The sequence below is a fragment of the Hyaena hyaena genome, unplaced genomic scaffold, assembly GCF_003009895.1.
Source record: "Hyaena hyaena isolate Hyena2069 unplaced genomic scaffold, ASM300989v1 scaffold_596, whole genome shotgun sequence".
Classification (NCBI taxonomy): domain Eukaryota; kingdom Metazoa; phylum Chordata; class Mammalia; order Carnivora; family Hyaenidae; genus Hyaena; species Hyaena hyaena.
The window spans coordinates 1012943-1035883 of NW_024081228.1; the positions used below are offsets into that span (position 1 = coordinate 1012943).

Below are 22941 nucleotides of genomic sequence, written 5' to 3' on the forward strand. Positions count from 1 at the left end.
ATTTTATAAATAAGCCTTCTTGTTCTCAAGGGCCTAAAAACAAAATACATATGCTAATATGAGGCTACTGTTTACTTCCAACATAAAAAATTTAATATGTAGTGGTATATTAGTCTCATTAATGTACTTCTAGTCATGCTGTTAATCAATGTATATGCTTCTAAGCCTCTCTGAGCGTTGTCACAGTTCCAGAATTGAGCGAATGCTTTGATGACTGGACTGTACCTTTTGTTTGCTTGACCATAGCAAGTGAAATATAAAACTGATCAGAGTGATTTATTACCCTTCTTCAGACTAAGCACCTGATTATATCAAACTCATTTCTTCATGTACACAAAACACTAGTGATGAATATTAATTTTTGGTTTTAAATTTATATACTCCCTGGTAAAACAAAGCAAAATAACATCAAATATGGGGCTTGTTGACATATTTAGACATGTAAAGTCTTAAAAACGCTTTGAAGAATGCCTAGTTTGCCAATGAAGATATTGTAATGTAAAGAAGTTAAATAGCATGCTCACATTGACCCAGCTATTCATGTATACCTTTTGTGAAACTAGAATCTCCTAATGTCAAATTTAATTTCTTTATTATTATTAATATTTTTATTTTTTAAAGTAGCTTCTCTTTTTAAGTGTATTATTTGAGAGAGCGAAAGAGAGAGAGTGAGCAAGCAGGGGAGGGGCAGAGAGAGAGACAGAGAGAGAGAAAATCCCAAGCAGGCTCTGCATTGTCCCTGTGGAGCCCGATGTGGGGCTCAAACTCACAAACCATGAAATCATGCCCTGAGCTGAAATCAGTCAGATGAGTCAGATGCGCAATCGACTGAGCCACCCAGGTGCCCCTGAAATTTCACTCTCTTTTACATGTCATTTCCTTAAAGATAGAAATGATAGAAGAGAGGTTATGGTTTACTTTTTCACTTGTTTCTAACAATATGTTTTAGCTTTTCCCCGCCTCTTCTCTCCCTTCCACTCTCCTCCTTTGTTTGCTTCTATTTCCACAGCAGTGGTGTGCAGGGTTTTGAAGGGTGAGATTTATCATTCAGTATACACTTACTAGTTCAAGTTTCAGAATACTTATAAATTGAGAGATTACCCAAGGTTTGGTAATCATAATACACTTGGCAAATCGTTCCGTCATGTTAATATGAGACCTCTTCAGGTTGTTTTTCAGCTGTGATGTGAGTGAGGCATTGTGGGTTTAAGTTAGACCCCTAGTAAGCTGTGAATTTAGCTGCATTTACTACTTAATTTACATTAGTCAGTATATGAGCCATCTGGAGTGAAAATAAACCTTGCACATGTGAGGCAACTCCGTTTATTCGTAAAAATACAGGCTGCTTCTTAAAATCTGTGCAACATTTAGAAGGTCTGCAAAGATATTTGCATTTCTTCTATTATGCTCATTTCTCTATTCGGTTTCATTTCAGTTTAAGGTTTAGAAAATGTGTCAACTTTCTCTTTCTGTCTACTAAGACTTTTGTAAACTCGAAATATAAAAGTCAGTTAGTTGGTAAAAGTTCATGATATGAAATGACGAGCTCTTTCTTTAGCAGATAAATGAAAATTCTAAACTATTTTGGTTTTATTTAAACTTTTTAGTTTGTGAGTGACTTCTCAAGGGAAGTCAGTTGTGAAAATTGGAAGATTCAGCGTCTACACAATTCTGACTATTATGGGAACAATTTTTAAACCATGAAGAACAGATGGTGTTAAGAACTACTTTCTCAGAGAAATAGAAATAATTCTACATGTGAAGTTTATATAGCACATACACTATCTTACTTAATCTTAGTTTTATTTTCACTTGAAATATGAGCATAGTGAAGTGCAGTTCTTGTGTTTCTACTAGTTCGAAAGCTATTGCCATAAAGAGCCAGAATTACTGATGGGACTCACTTCATATGCTTCAGGTTATTTGGGATAGAAAAAAAGAAAGTTTGTGTTATTCTGTAGACATCTCCACCCCATGTTATTACTTTTTAATTTTACATTTATCTGAATATAGCTGACACACAATACTACCTTAGTTTCAAGTGTACAATGTAGTGACTCCACAAGCCTGTACTACATCTTCTGGTATGCTCACAAGTGTAGCTACCATCTCTTACCACACAACATTATTACAATATCATTGTATGCTTGTTTTCTACATAACTCTCATTTTAAAATAATGGATTTATGGATTTATTGTTACTGTGTCTCCCTTGCCTTATTATGTGAAAAACCAGTGTATAGAACGGCCTAACAATTACTAGTCATTCTGTAAATATTAGTCATATGAATTTTGGAGGAAAATTAATAAAAATGACTTTAGTATGCATACAGATGTAGGCCATCTAGTCTTATTCCTTATGTTAGGGGTGTTTGTAATTCAGGGGATCATAAAGCGAAAACTATACTTTCATACTATTAGGGCTTAAAAGCAAATCTTGGGCTAGAGCTGAAAACCCTTGCTTCATTTGAGCCTGTATCAGAAGGCAAAACCTCCCTGAGGTTTTGGGTTTGTTTGTTAGTTTTGTTTGTTTGTTTTTGTGTGGGGGGTTTTTTTTTTTTTTTTANTTTTGTTTGTTTGTTTTTGTGTGGGGGGTTTTTTTTTTTTTTTTACATTATATATTATTCCAAGTATATGTTGCCATTAAAACAGAAAATCCAGTTTGAAATTCACTGTCTTTTTAAGTTCCTTCTATCTATATCTTCTCCAGTCCACCCCTCCCGAGTAGGGAGAGGAACTATTTTCTTTCCTACGGGGCACCTGGCTGGCTTCAGGTTGTGAGTCTAGGCCCCACTTTGGGTATAGAGATTACTTAAAAATAAAATAAAATAGTCTTCCTTCATATAATTTGCTTTAACTCTTAACACACACACACACACACACACACACACACACACAATTAAAACAATATTGAGGCAGTTACTACCACTTTGCTAAGATTAACACTTTCCTTTAAAGTCTTTTGGCTTCTCTGAGAAGTAGTATTCAAAAGACTCAAAGAAGACCCACCCGATCACAGTGTACTAATTAGAATATCTTGATGACATAGGAGTCCCTGTGGAGAGACCACAGGGACAAAGCTAGACTGTGGAGTCCTTCATAAGATCCAGTGTCAAATATCAGCTACATTGTTGTTAAGGGAACGATGGGAGCCCATTTGATCTTTGGTTATTTCTAGAAGTTCAAACATTACAGTAATCTTTCCAAAGTTTCTTTCAAGCAAATATCTTCGCTGTCCAAACAATTAATTTGTAGTGTACCTTTGACATTTGAGTTTGATGTGTGCTCCATTGCTTTATCACATGCTTCTCCCAAAGGCTAGCGATATGCAAGGACTTGTGATTTGGCCTCGGTGTAAATTTCAATTTCTTACGTTCTATGGTTGGTGTGTAGAAACAAGTCAGCACTTGGTATCAGCTTCTACTTTCAGCTTTGCTGTTCCTTCCTCTTTAGCTCATCTGCAGGAACTCTGCTTTGTTTGAAAAACAAAGCAAAACCAAAAACATTGCTTTGCCATGTTTCATGAATGAAATAAGGAGTTGTAGTGGTTTTCATTAATTTGGAGATTTGTAGAGGTTTTAGGACCTCAAGAATGTCAAAGACCAACTGTACTTTGTTAGTAGCTAATCAGAGGTATCCATCTGTAAATATTTTTCCTTTTATTTCCCTTGGTTACTGTGCCTGTACAAGTTTATCTCCTGGGAGACATGTTTCTAATAAAAGGAAAATTGTGGTAAAAAGGGTCACATCCCATCTGTGAAAGTATTTGCTCTTTAAAAGTACAGTTTCTGAATCACTCATGTTCTGGTTTTCCGTAAGTATTTATTATGTACTCCTAAGCAAATTATTCATTAAGCTTTGAAAGGTATTAAGATATCTATGTATTACATTCTTCGGGATTTTTAGCTAATGAGATTGCACATTCACCTCTCCTAGAACCACCAAGACCCATTGCTCCACCCCAGCTGCTCGGTGTTGGGCCTACATACTTGCTGATTCAGCTGAATGCCAACTCCATCATTGGGGATGGTCCCATTATCCTGAAAGAAGTGGAGTACCGAATGACGTCAGGATCCTGGACAGAGACGCATGCAGTCAACGCTCCAACTTATAAATTGTGGCATTTGGATCCAGATACAGAATACGAGATCCGTGTTCTGCTTACAAGACCTGGCGAAGGTGGAACGGGGCTTCCAGGACCTCCTCTAATCACGAGAACCAAATGTGCAGGTAAGACTGAATAGCAGGCTACTCTGCCTAGTGAAGGAATCTAGCATTAGACATATAATATGCATACAGTATTCAGTATTCTAATTATTTGGTACGTGATATAGACACACTCTTCTGAGAGTTCAATGAATTTGGTAAAGTGTAGCTTTATGGCATAATTGGATTGATTTAAGAGCAGTGTGTTTCTCTATTATTATTCAGTATTGTAAATTCATAATCTTTTCTTATGTGGCAATTTTGCTCAGTTTGCTTGAATTCAGTCTGAAATTTCTGATAGATGCAGGTGAAGGCACTCTTACCACTGAGAGACATCTTTTGCAATTCAAATGAATGCTGAATACCTCTTGGCTATGTAGAAATTGTCTCCCTTGATAATTTTGCTGTGGCCATTGTAGAGGCCAGGTCTGATAATATAGATTAAAAAGTTACTCTGAGCCAGGTCTTCATGAGATTAACTCTTCTATTCAGCTTGACGCACAGTTGTAGAGTATACAGAGGCCTGTAGTTGCCCTTCCCATGTCAGAAACAGCATGGTGGGAATAATAGCATCTGGACAAAATACAAAAATGAAAAGTGAAATAAAAAGTAATATATAAATATACATCCTAATTGTACCATGTTGTTATAATGGAAGAAATTGTTAGCTGTTTATCAAAAGCCACTGAAAGTTTAATTGTCTAAGTTATTAGAGTGCATTTTTAGTGTACTGTTTATTTTATTATTACGATTACTTTCATTTTAGTTTATTTGAAAGAGACCTTTTTTTATCCATCAAGCATTATGTTGAAACACCTGCAGACTCAGTACATGGATCTATGCATCATGAACATTTAAGGATTTAGGTTTTGAACATTGAAAACTAACACTGTAGAGATCTATGAAAATGTAAATGCCTGTAAATTGTCTTTTTTTTTTTCTTGAACATCTGTTTGGCATTTACAGTATTTTTAATTTTACAGTATTTCAGGGCAAGTCACCAAGAGAACTGATTTAAAAATCAATAGTCAAACCCATGAAATTAACTGATACACTGTCATCTTTAAATTTTTTAAAATCCAGCTCAATTTTTCTATCTTAATGTTTACATATACATTTTACATATTAATGTATTTTATATATTAACATAGAAAGATGCTCACAACAGGGTGTTTAACTGCTCAATTGTTAGTGTGAGATTTAGACAACAGAGTTTACTCATTTGCAGTTTGGTATTGTACACCAATTCTGTGGTTGAAAAACAGCTTGACCTAGAAGACATTGTTTAAGTCTCCATGGCTGAGCCTAAATCACACAATTTCCTTTTTAGATTTTCTGTACAGCTCGGTCTTTTCATTATAGGTATGTGGCAAATTATTCTGATTGTAGTAGGTGACCTTTCTGAGGGAGAGGCAAGTGGACTCTACAACCTCAGGTAGTTAGAGGAGTAATTGTGGACACTGCGGGAGTAGCTCACTCTGTCTTCCAAAATGAAATGGCACGTGCTAACAAAAAAGATGAACAATGGGGTTCATTTTACTGAAGACATTGCTTCTATATGTTTTCTAATAAAATTACCTTTCATTCTACATTTAATCTTTATAAGGTATATATAAATTAAAATAATGAATGGCAATTTACTATTCTTGTGGTCTTCTTTTTGACTTTTTGTTCCCCCAAGTTTTTATTCAAATTCCAGCTAATTAACAGCGTAATATTAGTTTCAGATGTAGAATTTAGTAATTCATCACAAGTGCTCTCCTTTATCCCCATCACCCTTTTAGCCCATCCCTCCACCCACGTCCCCTTCAGTAACCATCAGTTTGTTGTCTGTAGTTAAGTCTGTTTCTTGGTTTGCCTCTCTTCCCTGCCCCCTTCTCCTATCATGTTTATTTGTTTGGTTTCTTAAATTCCACGTATGAACGAGATCCTATGGTATTTGTCTTTCTCTGATTGATCTATTTCACTTAGCACAATACTCTCTCTGTCCACATTGTTGCAAATGGCAAGATTTCTTTCTTTTTTATGGCTGAGTAATATTCTATTATATACACATAATGGATAGATATCTCTATCTCTCTATCCCTATATATCTCATATCTTGTTTATCCATTCATAGGGCGATGGACAGTTGGACTCTTAACATAATTTGGCTATTGTTCATAACTTCTTTCTGACTTCCGTACTCAAACTTCTTTCTTTTAAATATCTCATCTGTTTTCTTATTTTTTTAAAGATTTCATCAAAGCAGACCATTAAAATTTAGCAGTACCATACAATATATTGTTAATATACCGTGATTTTTGTTTAAGAATTACTTGAAATCAGTCATTGATGTGTGAGCCAATGGAGACTACAAGTATATGAGATTGTGTTTTAAAGCTAATTATGCTGTATTAAGTGGATGAAAACCGTATGTTAATGTGTATTGATTTATCCCTATTGAATGCTTATGTTGAGAATGAATATTGACTACTCTAAGTAAAAATATGACTGTAAAGTGCTTTGAGGTATTTTATTTGGAGAATAACCTTCACTGTGAGGGAGGGGATAGAGTAAAAATAACTTACACTCCTAGCTACTTTCAAATTTATAATGTCTTGACATTTTGGAATTATATTGCTCTTTTTTTTCAAATTCTTTATTTGAGAAACATTTAATTTGTGGGCCCCCTCGCACAAAATGGTGTCAGGCTCACTGACACTTGCAGTTTTACTTCCAACTGTAGAAAGTTTATTTGTTTTTAAAACTTTTTCACCTATTTTGAGTCTTTGTCACATATATTTATTCATTTATTAATGCCCTCAGAAGATGTGTTTGGTGCAGAATTTTATGGTTAAAAAAACCACTTTGATTTTCAAGTATGTTGTGGATTAGAGAGAAACTGTGGTTACTGTTTTATCAGGAATGTCTACTAATCTTCGCTTTTATTGGAAAAAGAGGAAAATATGTGTGTTAATTTTCAAACAATGTCTGTAAAGCAGAAGTTGGATATAATTGATAAATATTGTGAATCTAAATATGAGGTCAGTATTGATTGAATTTATGATGTCCCTCTACATCTCTTCTTCAAGATCCTTAGTCCTTTCTCCAAGTTTAAGATCTCTCAGCCTTAACCAGCACCTCCACTGGCCTCTGCCTAGTATCTTGTAACACAAAATAGAACACAGCTTATGCTAACTGTGATATTAGTGGTATTTAGTAATGATTTCAGAAGCCTAAACTTTTTCATAATCTGGGGAAATAATTCCTTGGAAACTCCAAAAATAACTTTTGAAAAAGTTCCCATTTCATTCTATTAATTTGTGCAAGCTCTGAGTACTCATTCTACATTCCATTTTAATCAAGACTGGGAGAATGCCACATTGTAGTTGTAGTCTTAATATCATATGGTTGAATCAGTGCTAATTATTATGATATAGCTATTTTAATACACTCTGCATGTTGACAACTAGGAAGCCTTAAAAATAAGTATTGAAAACTTCTCAGCTCTGTATTTGTGTCTGATATAAATTTCGTATGAAATTCTTATAAGTAACTCAGGAATAATGATTATTTTCTGCCTCTTAGAAATTCTCATTTTGTTTTGGTGTATCACAGAGGAACATTTTTTGACCACTAAGTACCCAATTAAAGAGTAAATTCATTAGAATTTACTATGTTAAATATACCATTTTAATGTATTTAAGCCATTGAAATTTTATTTCTGGCAGTAGAAAATTTCATTTTCGTGGCAGAAATCTTTCAATAAATAATTTACAAGTTAATACAATGGTTTTATTTGTGTGTATTAATGAGTAAATTTTATATTTTAAAATGTAAGTATAGATTTTCCTAGTTAAATGTTGGTTATTATTGCTTTATAATCAGCATAGAAAGTGACTCTATCATGATATTTTATTTTCACACTGATACGAGTTAAATGTATTATTTTCCCAGTTTTTTAGGTGGTGAATCTAAGACTCAGGAAAAACAAAACAAAACAATGACTTGTCCAGTGTCGAATAGCTGGGCAGCTCGGACTCAAAACACATTTTCTGGTTCTTGAGAAGCCTGACTTCTTTTCCTTTTCTCTTAGTATGGGTGATTACTTCCCCCTCCCAGAGGATTATGGCATAAAAGTATAATCAGTAAAATCTGAGAGGGATGTAGATTTTTAAAAATAGTATATGCATGGCTAACTTATTCCCTGAGAAACATGGCTTCATGTTTCCAACTTCACTTTTATTGAAAGCACCCTTGATGAGTGTGCTTAACACTCAAATTTATGCTGTGTTTTAAATGTTTTAAATAGTTAAAGAAGTGTAAAACAGTGTTTTATTTTATCCTTTTCTGAATATGTCCTGCCTAGTTGCCAAAGCTGTTTTTTGTTTTCTTTCTAAAGTACATTTGAATCGTTTGGTAAGTGCAATTACCTGCTTCAGGGTCTCTCAAGTTAGGAGAGGTGGTAATTACAGCCTCTGGTGACTACAGCCACCTACGCCTGCCTCACACTTCTCTGTGCACCTGAGGGGTATGATTATTTCACTGTTAGCTTACATCCTGACCCATGTTGTTGTTCACATAATGCTTCTTCAGGCATTTTATGAATTTAAAAAAAGTATAAATGTGAAGTTGTTTTAAATGGGAAGTAATTCAAAAACTCCATTGAACAATCACAGAAAGTATGGTTGTTTTTTCTGTGTGTCAATTTCCTCTGGGTATACCATCTGGTAGAGAAGCTAAGAAAATACAGTTTCTTTTTCTCTTATTAAATGGAAATAAAATACACCATCATCAGAAATTGTCTTCATTGCATGCCTTGGCAATTGCATGTTAAAATTGCTCTTTTAAATTGCCTTCTGCTTCTGGGTAACCCATTGTAGCACTGTTTTATGATTAACTGACATTTTAGCAGTATCTCCCTTGTAGGGAAGGTCAAGAGTTCAGAGTGTCCAGAGTGTAATAATTTACACAGTTGGGAAAACCACTCTTTATTCTTACATTCTAGTTCAATGCTCTTGACAATTTTTAGTGAAACATGTAGATCTATGAAGCGTTGACAAGGAGAGTGTGTTATTTTAAACATAAACATTTACTAAAAATGCATTTTTCTCTTATAAATCGAAAATGGGAAACAAAACAATACAAAATGAAACAATGCTCAGGCATATGCCGGAAACCACAAGGTAAGGAATTAAATTTGGGCCTTGTGGCTATACCTTCATCAGCAAAATGGAACCATACATTGAGTTTTACTTTGATCTAAGGTATGTATTAATCACAAACACTAGTTCTCATCAAAACTCATCCTTGAGGTTAAAACAAAATAAACAACTCTGTAAGAATTAGTATGGTTTGACAGTGTAAGGATGGCATACTATTTGATTTAAATTGAAGGCTTGTCTTAAATTTTTATAAATGAATTAACTTCTAAAACATGATATTTATGCTTCTTTGTTTTTGAGCAAGAATTTTAAAAGGCAGTGGTATTAACATTGAAGTAAAGACACTAAAGGTAAAAGGCCAAAGGAAAGGATTGGAAAGCAATTTTCCAAGTTTCTTAAAAATATAAGAGTAAGCATTTTAAAAAATTGAAGTATAATTGATACACACCATTATATTTATTTCAGTTGTACAATACAAAAATATTTTTATATATTGTAAAATGGTAACCAAAGGAAGTCCAGTTATCATCCATCAACATACAGAGTTAAAGTTTTTTTTCTTATGATGAAAACTTTCAAGATCTCCTCTCTTAAGCAACTTTAAAATATTCAGTACAATATTATTTACTATAGTCACCAAGGTGCACATTACATGCTCATGACTTATTTAAATCATAACTGTAAGTTTGTACCTCTTGGTCTCCTTCACCCATACCCATCCTCATGGCCACCTCCCCTCCAGCAACCATCAGTATGTATTTAAGAGTTCTGCTTTGTTTTGTTATATTCAATTGACTTGTTTTTTAGATTCCACATGTAAGGGAAATCTATGGTATTTGTTTTTGCTTATTTGACATACTTCACTTAGCATAATCCCCTCAAGTTCTGTCCTTGTTGTTGTGAATGGACAAATTTCATTCTTTTTATGGTAGAGTGGTATCCGTGTATATATGCGTGTCTACACCACAATTTCTTTATCCAGTCATCAATGGACACTTGGATTGTTTCCATATCCTGGCTACTGTAAACAATGTTGTATGAACATGAGGGTTCCTATATAGTTTTGAATTAGTGGTTTTTCTTTTCTTTGGATAAATACCGAGAAGTGGAATCGCTGGATCGTTTGGTAGTTCTGTTTTTAAAAACATTGCAAGGAACTTTCATACTGTTTCCTGTAGTGGCTGCATTATTCTACATTCCCACCAAGGGCACACAAGTGCTCTCTTTTCTCCACATCTTCACCAACACTAGTTATTTTGTGCCTAAAATCCTTTCTTAGATTTCTTTCTTTTCAGTACATAACAACTTGATTTCCTTTTCAGATTTTGTAGAGGATATTTCAGTTGGAAAGACATGTATTTATTCAGACAAACTTTTATTAGGTTCTTTCTTTGTTAAGTACCAGGTTAAGCACTATGTCTTCAGAGTTATACAAGCAATGTCTTGTACTTATGCCCCTTGAAGTCTCAAGGGACAGATCTATAAACAAAGAGTAAAATGCAAAGTGACAGGAATTTAGAGGAAGAAACTGTTTTGTTTTTTGTTGTTGTTGTTGTTGTTTTGTTTTTTTGTTTTTCCAAAGGAGTGTTTAAGAGAAGCTGTCACCAAGAAAGGAAGGCTTTAAAGCTGGATCTTAAAAATTGACTTTGCGTTTTTAAGGCAGAAAAAAATAAAAAAAAATAGAATTAAAAACAGAGGAAACATATGTTTAACCAAGTTGTAAACATTGTTGATGTCTCTTGGGTTCTGAAAATCAGGTACAGCATTGGCTAACTCTGGACTGTGGTAGAACCCAGGCTGTAGGTGGCATGTGGCCAGGTCCAAAATGATCCACACTGCTGCCATGCTGTTTTTAAGAGAAAGACTAACATTCCTAGATTTGACTTCAGAAGGATTATTCCATTTCTGGTGAAAATACGTTAGAGCTAAGGAAAGACTGGAGGCAGAGAGACCGTGAAAACATGCTTATAATAATAAAAAATAACCTTGGCTATAATTTTCTGTGTAGCATGTCTTTCCTCTTAGATCAGAAAGAGGAAGTCTATAAATGCATAGATAAAATTGTCATTCTTAGTAATCAAGGAAGTTCCTTTTATTAAAGGGATTTTAACAACATTTTATAGATGATCTAAGTTAATTGTTTGATTCACTTTTCTTTTTCAAATAAGTGGGTTGTCCAGTGTTACTAAAATACATGCAAATTCCATGGCATCACACATTATTTTAGAGGACAAAATTATAAAAGATTGCAAAAAAGTTCAAGAACAACAGTGTATTTAATGGACTATTGGTTTATTTCATAAATCTTTCAAGGTCAAAGTTGTATACATTGCCCCATTTAAGCCTGCAGAAGATAAGAGCTTAATAAGATAAGATTCCTACCTTTAAGGAACTGACAATCAAGTGTTAGAACCATAATAATGAGAAGAATGTAATAAGTGATGTAATAGAAATATAAAGTACTTTGGAAGTGCAGGGTTGAGAGGGATAACTTCTGACAAAAATTGAAGGTTTGCAAGCAATATGTTTGAAAACATCAACTTTTCTAAAAAGAGCTGGATTAATACTTGTGATAAATGAACCTGTAACCTCATCCCTAATTCTGTAGCTGTGGAATAACATATAAAACAATGTGCAGCCAGTAGTCATCATATGAGTGATTGACCTTCTCTCTTTCCCCTCTACCAACACATCGGGACACTCTATGGACAGATGGAGGTATTAAATGGGAAATAGAAGTCACACCCTGATTTAAATCATCAAAGTAACTTGTTTGATTGTTTCAAATTAACTGGGACCTATGGATTATAGAAATGTGATTATAAATTTCCATGAAGCGTGTATACTCAAAACTTCCAAGAAAGGAGGGAGAGCAATTTGTGATGTAATCAACTTCTGTTAACTCTACCAATGGTCTATCATGCTTAGAAACTCCCAACATAAGGGTCATGGAAGTTGAACAAATATGAAATCATCTTTTCTACTACTCTTTTGTTTTCTACCTCAGGCATGGGATCTACAGTTGACCATACATACAGTTCATGGCACATTTCCTTACAGGGTACATCATTCGTAGCTATATAATTAACTAAATAGAGTTCCACTGCTTTCAGCTTAAACTTGTCTTCTTCTGACTTGCCTTGTTGCTAGAAAGCATTTGGTAACCGGTGACATTGACACTTTTTATTTATCCATAGTACTTTACCACATGCTGAGTCTGTTAACGGTATCATTAAGTACTCTTTTTATTGGCTTCATTTGTTTTTATTGAGTTTTGCATACTACAATAAAGCTGACAGGTGGAAATGATTTAAATAACAGCATCTGTCCCATTAAATGTCCTGGATTTCCTCTCCAGCCGTAGGTCTTTTATTTGATATCGGGAGGTAGAAATAAAAATAAAATGATATATTAATAATGTCTTAAGTGATAGTAACACAAGAATGTCTGGAGAGGAATATGACCTAGGTAGAATTAAAAAAAGCTATGCATCCAGATAAACACTAAGGGATCTGTTAATTATGGAGATGGGTACCAGAGCTCAGCCTGTGAGCTTCAGATGGTTACACTGGTGCTTTGACTTGTCTTTGATATTCTTCCTTTTTACCCAGAGAATCTCCCTCTACCTTCAATTAGCAATCCCTGTTTACTTCCTTATTTGAATAATAATGTATTTGCTTTGCTTTGGAATAAGGAAGAAAACTCTTAAATCAGAGTCTGGCAAAAAAAAAAAAAAATGCAGTCACATTTTCTTGGGCGGGGTTGGAGGGGAGGAGTATGGGCTTCGTGATTACTTTGGAACTCACTTATCCAGACTCATCCTAGTTATAATTAGTGTTTTTGGAGAGTGTTGGTCACTCTGTACAATTTCTTGTCTAAGAAAGAGACTTTATAAAGATGTATCTCATTATTTTCATCATTGAACTTGACACTTAACCAAATCTGAAGGTGGGGTCATCATCTTAGAATCTCACTTCCTGGTCTTCACTGTCTTCCTACCAGATGTGGCCTTATTATAGCTAATAATTGCTATCACGATACTCTTCCATACTCTTTCCTCTCCACCAGCCTGTATATAAACTGCAGAGGGGAAAAAGCGGATTCAAAGGAAAGAGATAATGAGTGAATTCTAATCTCAAGTGTTGTAAGTTACGTTATACTTTGCGAACCCAATAAAAAATGAACTTCAAAGGGCAGAAATTCATGCCTTTCATGTCACCCGGAGCAAGAGCTGTGCAAATTCAGCTGTCACTCCATATGATATGGCCTAGAAATCATTGAGTGATGTCCCTTTTAATTGTCTTAGCCAAATCGTATGGGTAAAGTTTGAGTTTAAGTAACTCATCTGTCATTCCCTGGCTTTGTTACTGTTTCCCATGACTACGTAGCCCTTCACAGTAAAGAATAATAATCATTCAGAAAAAGTTTTTTTTACCTGTTACTTTATTTCTAAGTAGGTACTATATTCTGTCATGTTATATCTACCTCTCAAAATTTACACACATCATATATTTTGTACTATTTTATTATCAAAATAATATATATAGTAGGTTCCCCTTTTAACAGCAATTCATTCTTTACAAATTGTTAGGTATTTCTTTAAGTCAAGAGCACCTGAAATACTTGCTCAAGACTCAGTGTAACATTTATGGGAAATTTTAATATACAGGTTTTCTAGAAGTTTTTCTTCTCTATCATAAACCTTACAGGTGTATAAAGGAATAGATATTTAATATTGAAATATAAATGGCAGTACTCTTTGAAAAGTTTTAATTAGATATTTCAATAATTTTAACTCTTTTTTTTTTTGCCATTCAGTAACTTATGAGTACAGGAAATTTAAGAACACATTTTAAAGTTACAATTTCCCCAATACTAAACAATATTATGTTAAGCTGTCATTCATCTTACCACCTTTATATATTGGTAATTTATATTTTATTTTTTATTATTATGTAGGCCCCATGCCCACCATGGAGCCTAATGCAGGGCTTGAACCCACGATCCTGAGATCAAGAACTGAGCTTAGCCAACTGAACCACCTAGGTGCCTCTATATGATGTCATTTTTAAAGCACAATGCTTTGGGGGAAAGAAAAACGTAACTCAAAAGAAGCTGGTATATGGATGAATTTGTGAATTTGGACAAGCATATTGAAACTTGCTCTGTAATTTAACAACTGGAAAATGAAGATGACGGTAGCTCTTCTCTTGCCAGGGAGCCGAACCCTTCATGTGCTGTCATGAAACACAATAGTGCTGTCAAACATGAAGCTTTGTCCTTTGTAAACCAAAGCAATTTATCTATATCCGATTATTAACATAGACACTCTGAAGGGCTGGGCCAATGGTTTTGTTTTTCTTGAGGATTTAGTGAATGAACTTTGAACTCCTACCAGGTACTATGGGAGAGCTAGACGTAAGGTATCAAAGAGAAGACAACCTTTCCCATTTGTCTCATTTTTAAAAGCAAAATTACCAGGCAATTTGCTGAACGTGTAGATCTCCTTCTAACAAGTGACAGGATGTGGAAACCGACTCTTTCTTTCTATTCAGGTTCACTTCAGTGGGGTCCTTTCTTTCCCCCCTCTGTTGCCACCTCACGTTAAATCCATCAGAATACGGTTCTGCCAGTTGAAACAACTGGGAGCACAGGATTTCTCGGAATCCTCCTTGCAGCTGGATCAGAGACTCCTTCCACTTCTGTCCCCTCTTTACTACTGGCTTACTCTCCACCAAGGGAAAAGGCTACGTTCTGTCATTGAACCAGTTACTTTTGGAAAAGGTTGGCTCTTTGAATCAAATTAACATTTCATTTTTCAGCTTACTTGAACTAATTTAGGTTTTCTTTTAAAATTTTGTGATCAATGTTAGCAATTTGGACCCTGTGTTAAAAATTACATTTCTGAGGAATACCAGAAAGCAGAATCATTGTTCCAGAATCCCCAGTTTCTTCTCTGGTGAATTCTGCAGCGTGTGTGTGTGTGTGTGTGTGTGTGTGTGTGTGTATTCCTGTGCTTTATGAATGTGTCTGCTCTTCAAAACAACCAGCTCCACCCTACTTAGGAGGAAAAAATGTGCCAAGGGTGCACTAACTATCCCTAAGCTTATGTTTTTGGAAGTCCCAGATTTTGTAAAGTCTTCATTAGAATTCATACACCCAAACTTTTGCAAATAGAAGTTTTTCAGAAAGCACTTATAATGCTACAATGTTTACACAGCTGTTGTCATTTTTGTCAGTGCAGTATTGTTTTTCTCCATGCCTGCATTTTTTTCATTAAGTTGTAAGTTTAAGATATATCGTTTTACATCCTGCTTATTGTACTTGCCATCATATTAACTCATTTCTTGTCATTCTGTAGGACATTCTATTTTTAATGATTGCTTAATATTCTATTGGATCTATGTACTAGAATGTATTTAACCACTCTTTTATTCCTGACAATTTTGACTTCAAGAATTGGCTATTGTAAATGCTGCAATAAGTTTTATATCTGTCTTTCTTCTACATGGCTGAAAAATTTTTGACACATACTCCTCAATTACTCTGCAAGTATTGTATCAATGCACTTCACTGCCAGCTGGAGGGGCACGCATGCAGCCATGAAGTTTTAAAGCAAGAAAGAAGTTTAGGAGGTGCCTGGGTGGCCTAGTCGGTTAAGAGACTGATTGCTGATTTAGGCTCAGGTGATGATCTCACAGTTATGGAACTGAGCCTTGCATCAGGCTTCATGCTGAGCATGGAGTCTGCTTGAGATTCTGTCCTTCCCTCTCAGCCTTTCCCCCACCCTCTCTTTCTCTCTCTCTGTCTCAAAAATTAATAATGATTGTAATTATTATATTTTATATATTGTTATAATTATATTATAATTATGATTAAAAAATTATAATTAAGTTCTTTAGACTTAATCAAGTCCAGTGTCCCCTTTATTACCATTCTGTGCACTTGCATACAGTAGTGAAGTGATTTGATCAATATCAGAGCTATTTGAGGAGAAAACTAAGACTGTCATTCACATTGCACTTGCTTGCTTTTATGAGTATATCCTCTATCCCAGGCACTGCCTTAAGTGTTGGATAGTCTATGACAAAGACTCCACTCTGCAATCTTTCAAAGTCTAAGGAATCATGGTCATAATAGTTCACATTGAGGACTTACTAGGCCTCAGGCACTAGTATAAACTCACGGATACAAATCCAGGCTGCCTGAATGAATTTCTGTGTGAAGGTTCCTGGAAAGGTTAGAAGATAAGCATGTAGGTACATAATTAGACCAATAAGTAGTATAATAGATGTGCTTTTAGGCTTTCTGGGAGCACAAAAGATCCTTGAAGTATGAGTAGAATATCGTGAGGCAGACGATTATGAGAATTAGCAGTTATGAGTTAAAATTTGTGAGTCAGGAAAATCTAGATTGAAAGCAGGCTCTAGTACATACTACTGAGCAAGTAACTGAAATCTCTGTCATGTTTCATACTTTTATCTGTAAAATAATGACCAATAATTGAACTGGCCAACTTTGATATTTGTGAGATAATCAGTGATGTGCTAAAGCTGATGATTGATGATTAAATTTGTAGTAATTTTACCAGACAGTTGTTAAATAATTATTAAAAATTAAATTATTTAAACCTAAAATTATGACAAATATATCTTGAGCAAAAGTAATGTATACTCAAAGCTTCCTAATTATTTTTATATATTGCGTTGTTATCTATGCTCTTCCAGCTATTTATGTCTATTTTATCTGTATGTTGGAGATAATATATGATAATACACTAGTGTTTATTTCCTCCAATTCAGCCTTGGGAAGCTTAAAACTATAGTCTTAAGTATTACAGATCGGATATTTGTAAATGCAGCAAATCAGGACTTTTTCCCCCATCAACACCTCCTCTATTCTTTGAAGAGCCAAAAACATGCCAAAAATATTAACTAGTTTTGCACACCACTAGAAATAATGCATGGAAAATGCTTATCTAGCACATAAGATTACAATAAATATTAGACATTACTACATTATAAGCCATTTCACTGAAAGTAGCTTTTCTCTGATATTTTAAAAATTATAATTCGCAGAATATCTGAAAGAATTATGGGGTGAATACCCATCTATCTATCACTATAATTTACTTTTTGCTCTATTTACTATATTACATATCAGTCCTATTTTTATTTGTCCATCAATCCATCCTAATTTTTTAACTAAAACATTAAAATATTTTGTTGTAGGGAGTGATTTTTAAAAGAATAGTTAATTTGAATTTTTTAAATTAACATGTTTAGAATGATAAGGGCTTCTTTTAAAGAAATATTTCTCTAGTGGTGGTTTAGGAAAAGGACTGAAAGGAGATTTCAGGGAGAATAGAAGGCTGTTACATCAATCCAAGAAAAAATTGATCAGTGCCTAAACTGAAGCAGAGGAGATAAGAATTCCAATGAGAAGGCATAGTTGAAAGAGACTTGAGAAGTTGCAAACAGTCAAATTTTGTGACACACTGGAAGTGAATTCTGGCTTAGAAAATAAAGTACAGTGACAGGCATTCACTTGAAGGGGTTAAACCTTCAGGAAAATGTTAGGAGAAAAGTGACTATGTTTATTTTTCACAATGAGATATTGGGTAGGCAGTTATTTTCCTGTGCATATAGGTAACTAGAGAAGGTAGAGAGCAGGATATACAGATTTGGGTGTCCTCACCCTTTCATTGATGGCATTGGGAGTCATGGGTGTGCTTTTCTTGAATCAGAAACTAAAGAATATATTATTGAATCACATTAAAAATTATACTTTGAGGGAGCTGATATACTATATACATTAGTATCTTATTGCATGAACTATCCAGATTACTCAAACTGTTAATGTTTTTACAAAGAACCAACTTTAAAGAATACAGAGTTTTATATTTGCAAATACATTAAGCTTGTTCAGTGTGTGCTTTTTAAAGATTGATTAGTTTGTCTAATTCTGACTTCCATAGGTGCATTTTAAGTGTTTCCCATAAGAGGCAGCTTAGACCATAATTATTATGCCAAGGCAGAATCAAAATGTGGTTTAGTGCTGGTTTTCAACAGCTGATTCTGGGTAAATTTGCAAATAGACATATGTCTGTCTTCTTTCTGACTTCTTGTGGTGCCTCACCTCAAAGATTCATGGTGCTCTTCTGGAATGTCTGCTCTTCAGGTGCCCCTGTACCATGACAGGAGAGGGTCATGTGTCCCAGGGATTAATAGCAGTGCTGGCGTACACATTCGTTGCTATGCTAGGTTGGGACAATGTTATAGAGATCTTTTATTAGCATTTTGAGTTATAACAACTTATTGTTTTCAGTGTCGTATCAAATTCTACACTTGATTTTTAAAATGAACTAAAATAATTAGTCTGGTTGCTTAATTTAAATCAGGAGCCTCGGTAGGACAAACTTAAATATCTAAACTTTCCAAGGATTTTCACCAGAGTAAGGGAATCAAGCATCTATCTATTTCAGCGAAGAGCAGAAAATAAGTGTTTCTACTCTGTCAGATATTAGTGGAATGTTCTTATAAACTAAAAAGTAGGTCAGCAAGATTGAGTCTGTATTATAAAACAGCAGTACAAATATCATCTTAAGGAGAAGAATCCACAGTTGCCTATTATTAAAATAAAAACAGGGAATCTTTAGTGATTCTTTCCTTAAATGATTCATTAGTCTTTGAGTATAGTATCAATTATATGGGCTAGTTAAGTTGGATATCTGCTTTTTTAACTCACTACCTTTTTGGGTTTTTTTAAATTTATTTTGAGAGAGACAGAGACAGAGTGAGGGAGGGAGAGGTGGAGATCGAGAGGGAGAGAGAAAATCTCAAGCGGGCTCTGCTCTGCCAGCACGGAGCCTGATAAGGGGTTTGAACTCACAAAACTGTGAGATCATGACCTGAGCCAAAACCAACAGTCAGATGCTTAACCAACTGAGCCACCAAGGTGCCCCAGCTGACCACTTTTTCTTTCAGTTATAATATTTTTGTAATTATAATTTTGTAAATAAGCAGTAAGCCCTTTTTAAAGCCATGTTTAGTCTAATCAGTTATTTAGTTGTGTGCAAGCTTAGCAAAAAGATCCTCAAAATACATTCTAAATTGATCATTTCCTTTATTATATTTTAACAAAATGAATTAGTATCATCTCTAATATGAAATTGTCTATGAGAGAAAGTGTCAGATTTGGAGGTCTGCTAAGCTCCTCCTAGACATATGTTTTGACAGAAATATGTATGCATCTAGTTGTAATAATAAAGTTAAAATTGGATAATATTACTCGTATCTTAGATTTAAAATAAAAAATTGACCTGATGAAGAAATTATTTTAGAGTTAGAAATATTCTTTCAGAAAGTAAAAGAGTGTTTATTATTACAGGCCTTTAATATACCAGTCATCAAAATTCTGAAAAATAGAGAAATAAATGTGTGCCTGTCTTAGCAGAGCTACTCCTATATTACAGATAGTACATAATATTTTAATTTTCATGGGGCTAATAAAGCATTTGTTATATTGTGTTTTTTAGCAAGAAATAGTGCATAGGTCTTCAGTTAAGAATATATATATTTCAGCTTGGACACATGGTATTTAAGGAGTTTGGAGTGAAAAATGGCTTGGCAGTGTAACAAGGCACATTACAAGTTCCTACCTTGAAAGAAAAGAAAAAGAGATAGACATTTTCCATTACTACCTACTGTTAAGGTGCTCGAATTATCCCCTAAACAACCTCATGCTTGTGGCAATAATCATGGACTGTAGCTTTTTTGTACTAATATGAAAGTGCAATTCAGTCTTCTTGACAAATACTGTGTCACTTTGCTTGGCAAATTTTTGTCACTCAAACCCAATTGATGTGTAAGTAGGATGTGACATGCTGGCTGAAATGACTTTGTATTAACTGTATTGACGAAAGTAAAATTTTAGTTAAGGTGTTATTTTTCTGTTTCCCTTTCCATCTCTCCTGACCCCACTCTGCCCTCACTGTTGCCCTGAGTTAGATTCATTCTGCTTCCTTGTTCTTTTATAAACTATATCTTTATACCAAGGAAATGTCTTATAGTGTGGTTTAAGGAAAAGTTTCTTACAAGTGTGTATGTCATGTGCTTCTTTATTTTATTTTTCTCAATTATGTGTGTATATGTGTCCATGCACACCACTGTACAGTCTAAGGCATTCACAAAATTTTTGCTTTCTTTATGAGGGCTTTTTCCTAAAAGCCCTAGGACACAGTTTCTGCAACCCTAGCCTCTTAAAAAAATTTTTTTAACATTTATTTATTATTGAGAAACAGAGAGAGACAGAGCATGAGCAGGGGAGACACAGAATCCAGAGCAGGCTCCTGGCTCTGAGCTGTCAGCACAGAGTCCAACACGGGGCTCGAACCTACAAACTGCGAGATCATGACCTGAGCCAAAGTCAGACGCCTAACCGAATGAGCTACCCAGGTGCCCCCAACCCTAGCCTCTTTAAACTCATTCATAGTCTATCAGTTGGGGTGAAATATGAACATTATGCCTTTTTGCTTTTATAATCTTATAGTTACAAGTTTTGTTCTTCTGAAATGTCCTTTACATTCATAGGTGGTGTGGAAGTAGTTTTAATTTTTTCTTCATTAGTTGTTACATTTGTATATTCTCCTGGAGTGAAGGTTTATTCCATTGAAATAAACTTCTCATGAAAGGCTTATTACATTATTTCTTTAAAAGATGACACATGAATTCTCATAGCTGACTCCCAATGGGGCACTCCTGAGAAAGAGGTCATTTCTCTGGTAACTTAATATGTCACATAAGGTCTGTTTGTGTCTTATCTTCTTAAGTTTATTTTTCATTTATTTTGAGAGAGAGAGAGAGAGAGCGAGTGGGGGAGGGACAGCGAAAGAGAGGGAGACACAGAATCCCAAACAGGCTCTGCGCTATCAGCACAGAGTCCGATGCAAGGCTTGAAATTACAGACCATGATATCATGACCTGAGCCAAAATCAAGAGTTGGACTCTTAGCCAACTGAGCCATCCAGGTGTCCCTGTTTGTGTTTTAAATAAGGTCATCGAATTCAGAAACACTGTCTTTAGAAAATACCCCCTAAAATAAATAGCTTTCCTACCTTCCCAAACAGTTTGGCCAGGAATTACCTGAGGAATTACCAGGAATTCAGTCTCTTTACCATTCTCTCCCAGTAGGGTAGGCTATACTGAATAAAAGCATAGAAGTAGTTACAGATATTGATATAGATATGGATGGATATAAATTAAATGTTGATAGAGATATGAAGATGTGGATATTTTCCCGCTGACTTGTTTGTGGCCACAGGGCAGTTCTGCTCTTCCCCGATACTCAGTGCTCCTGCATGTGCCACTTGGGAGCTTGGTCAACTTTATAGCAGTCATGGGATGGAGGTTTTAATTATGTTTAAAACTTCGTGTTAGTCAAAATTAAAATTTTCAATATGATATCTAAACTAAAACTTTAAGAAATCCATGTGCCATTTAAAAAACTTATTCACAGTTTAAATAATTTTGAGTAATAAAGCAATTATTAAAATAGAAGAAATCTCTTAATATCACTTGAAAATATTCATTCAATAGGAATTCAGCGTTTTCTCACTGCAGATTTATTTACAAATGTAAATAATTTTCTACCATGTTGTTCTAGATAGTGCATGGCATTTGTTGTAAAAACGTTCAGGTCATCTCAGTTGATACTTGGCCTTAAAACACACATGCACACACACACACTTTTAAAATTAAAATGGCCCATAGTAGTGGAAATTGGAAAGAAACTAAATGCTCAACAGTAAGGGAATGATTTGATAAATTATGCCATCTCTATTAAATATTGCGTACCCGTTGAAATGATATACATGAAGTCTTAATTTGAATATAATATGATGGTAAGTGCAAAAATTAAGCTATGTTGAAATATGAAAATAAGGTAATAATTTTACAGGCAATTTTGTTACTTCTCAACATTATTTAAAGTCATTCATTTATAAAAATACATGTTAAAAAGAAAATTTACTGTAAACAAAGAAGAAAGAAGATATTGGTGTTTAGTAATGGACATGAATTGAACTAATTAACAGTTTATGTAAACTTTCTGACCTTGCTTTCCATATCTTTAAAATTGGGATGATCATATTAACATGCAGGGCTCATTTAAGGACTAAATGTGCTATTGAATTTGCAAGTTAATTTTGAAAACTTAGTTCTAGATGCGCACACACACACATTTTTCTGTGAACAGATATAGTTGAGGGTTTTGTAAAGTGTATTTTGAACTCCACAATTAATTTAGGTTGGGGCTGTTTTATTTCGAGTAATAACCTTTTTACTTTTCCATCATAATGCATGAGAAAATGAAATTAACTGCTCCATTTGGAGAGGTGTCACAAGATTTCCATCTAAGATTGTGCCTGTGTGAGAACGTATTTCCTGGCACTCCTAGATCACGCAGCAGCATTTTCCTTCCAGGAACTTCTTTTGGAGGGAATTTCAACTTCTGATTGTCATTTTGTTTTTACAGGTTTAAAAAAAATCTCACTCTGCTCTGCTGCTTTAGACTGTTTTTTTTTTTTTTT

The 22941-nt window shown here is 34.5% G+C and overlaps 1 protein-coding gene across 6 annotated transcripts in view; it reads left to right on the top strand.

The window, feature by feature from the left end:
• The window catches only part of PTPRK (protein tyrosine phosphatase receptor type K), a 561746-nt gene that overhangs the window by 331748 nt on the left and 207057 nt on the right, over nucleotides 1-22941 (top strand). For all 6 annotated transcript variants that reach the window (XM_039256923.1, XM_039256925.1, XM_039256926.1 and 3 more), the window contains exon 7: nucleotides 3937-4230. In XM_039256923.1, the coding sequence (XP_039112854.1) occupies nucleotides 3937-4230 (294 nt within the window). The remainder of the gene's footprint in view (nucleotides 1-3936; nucleotides 4231-22941) is intronic.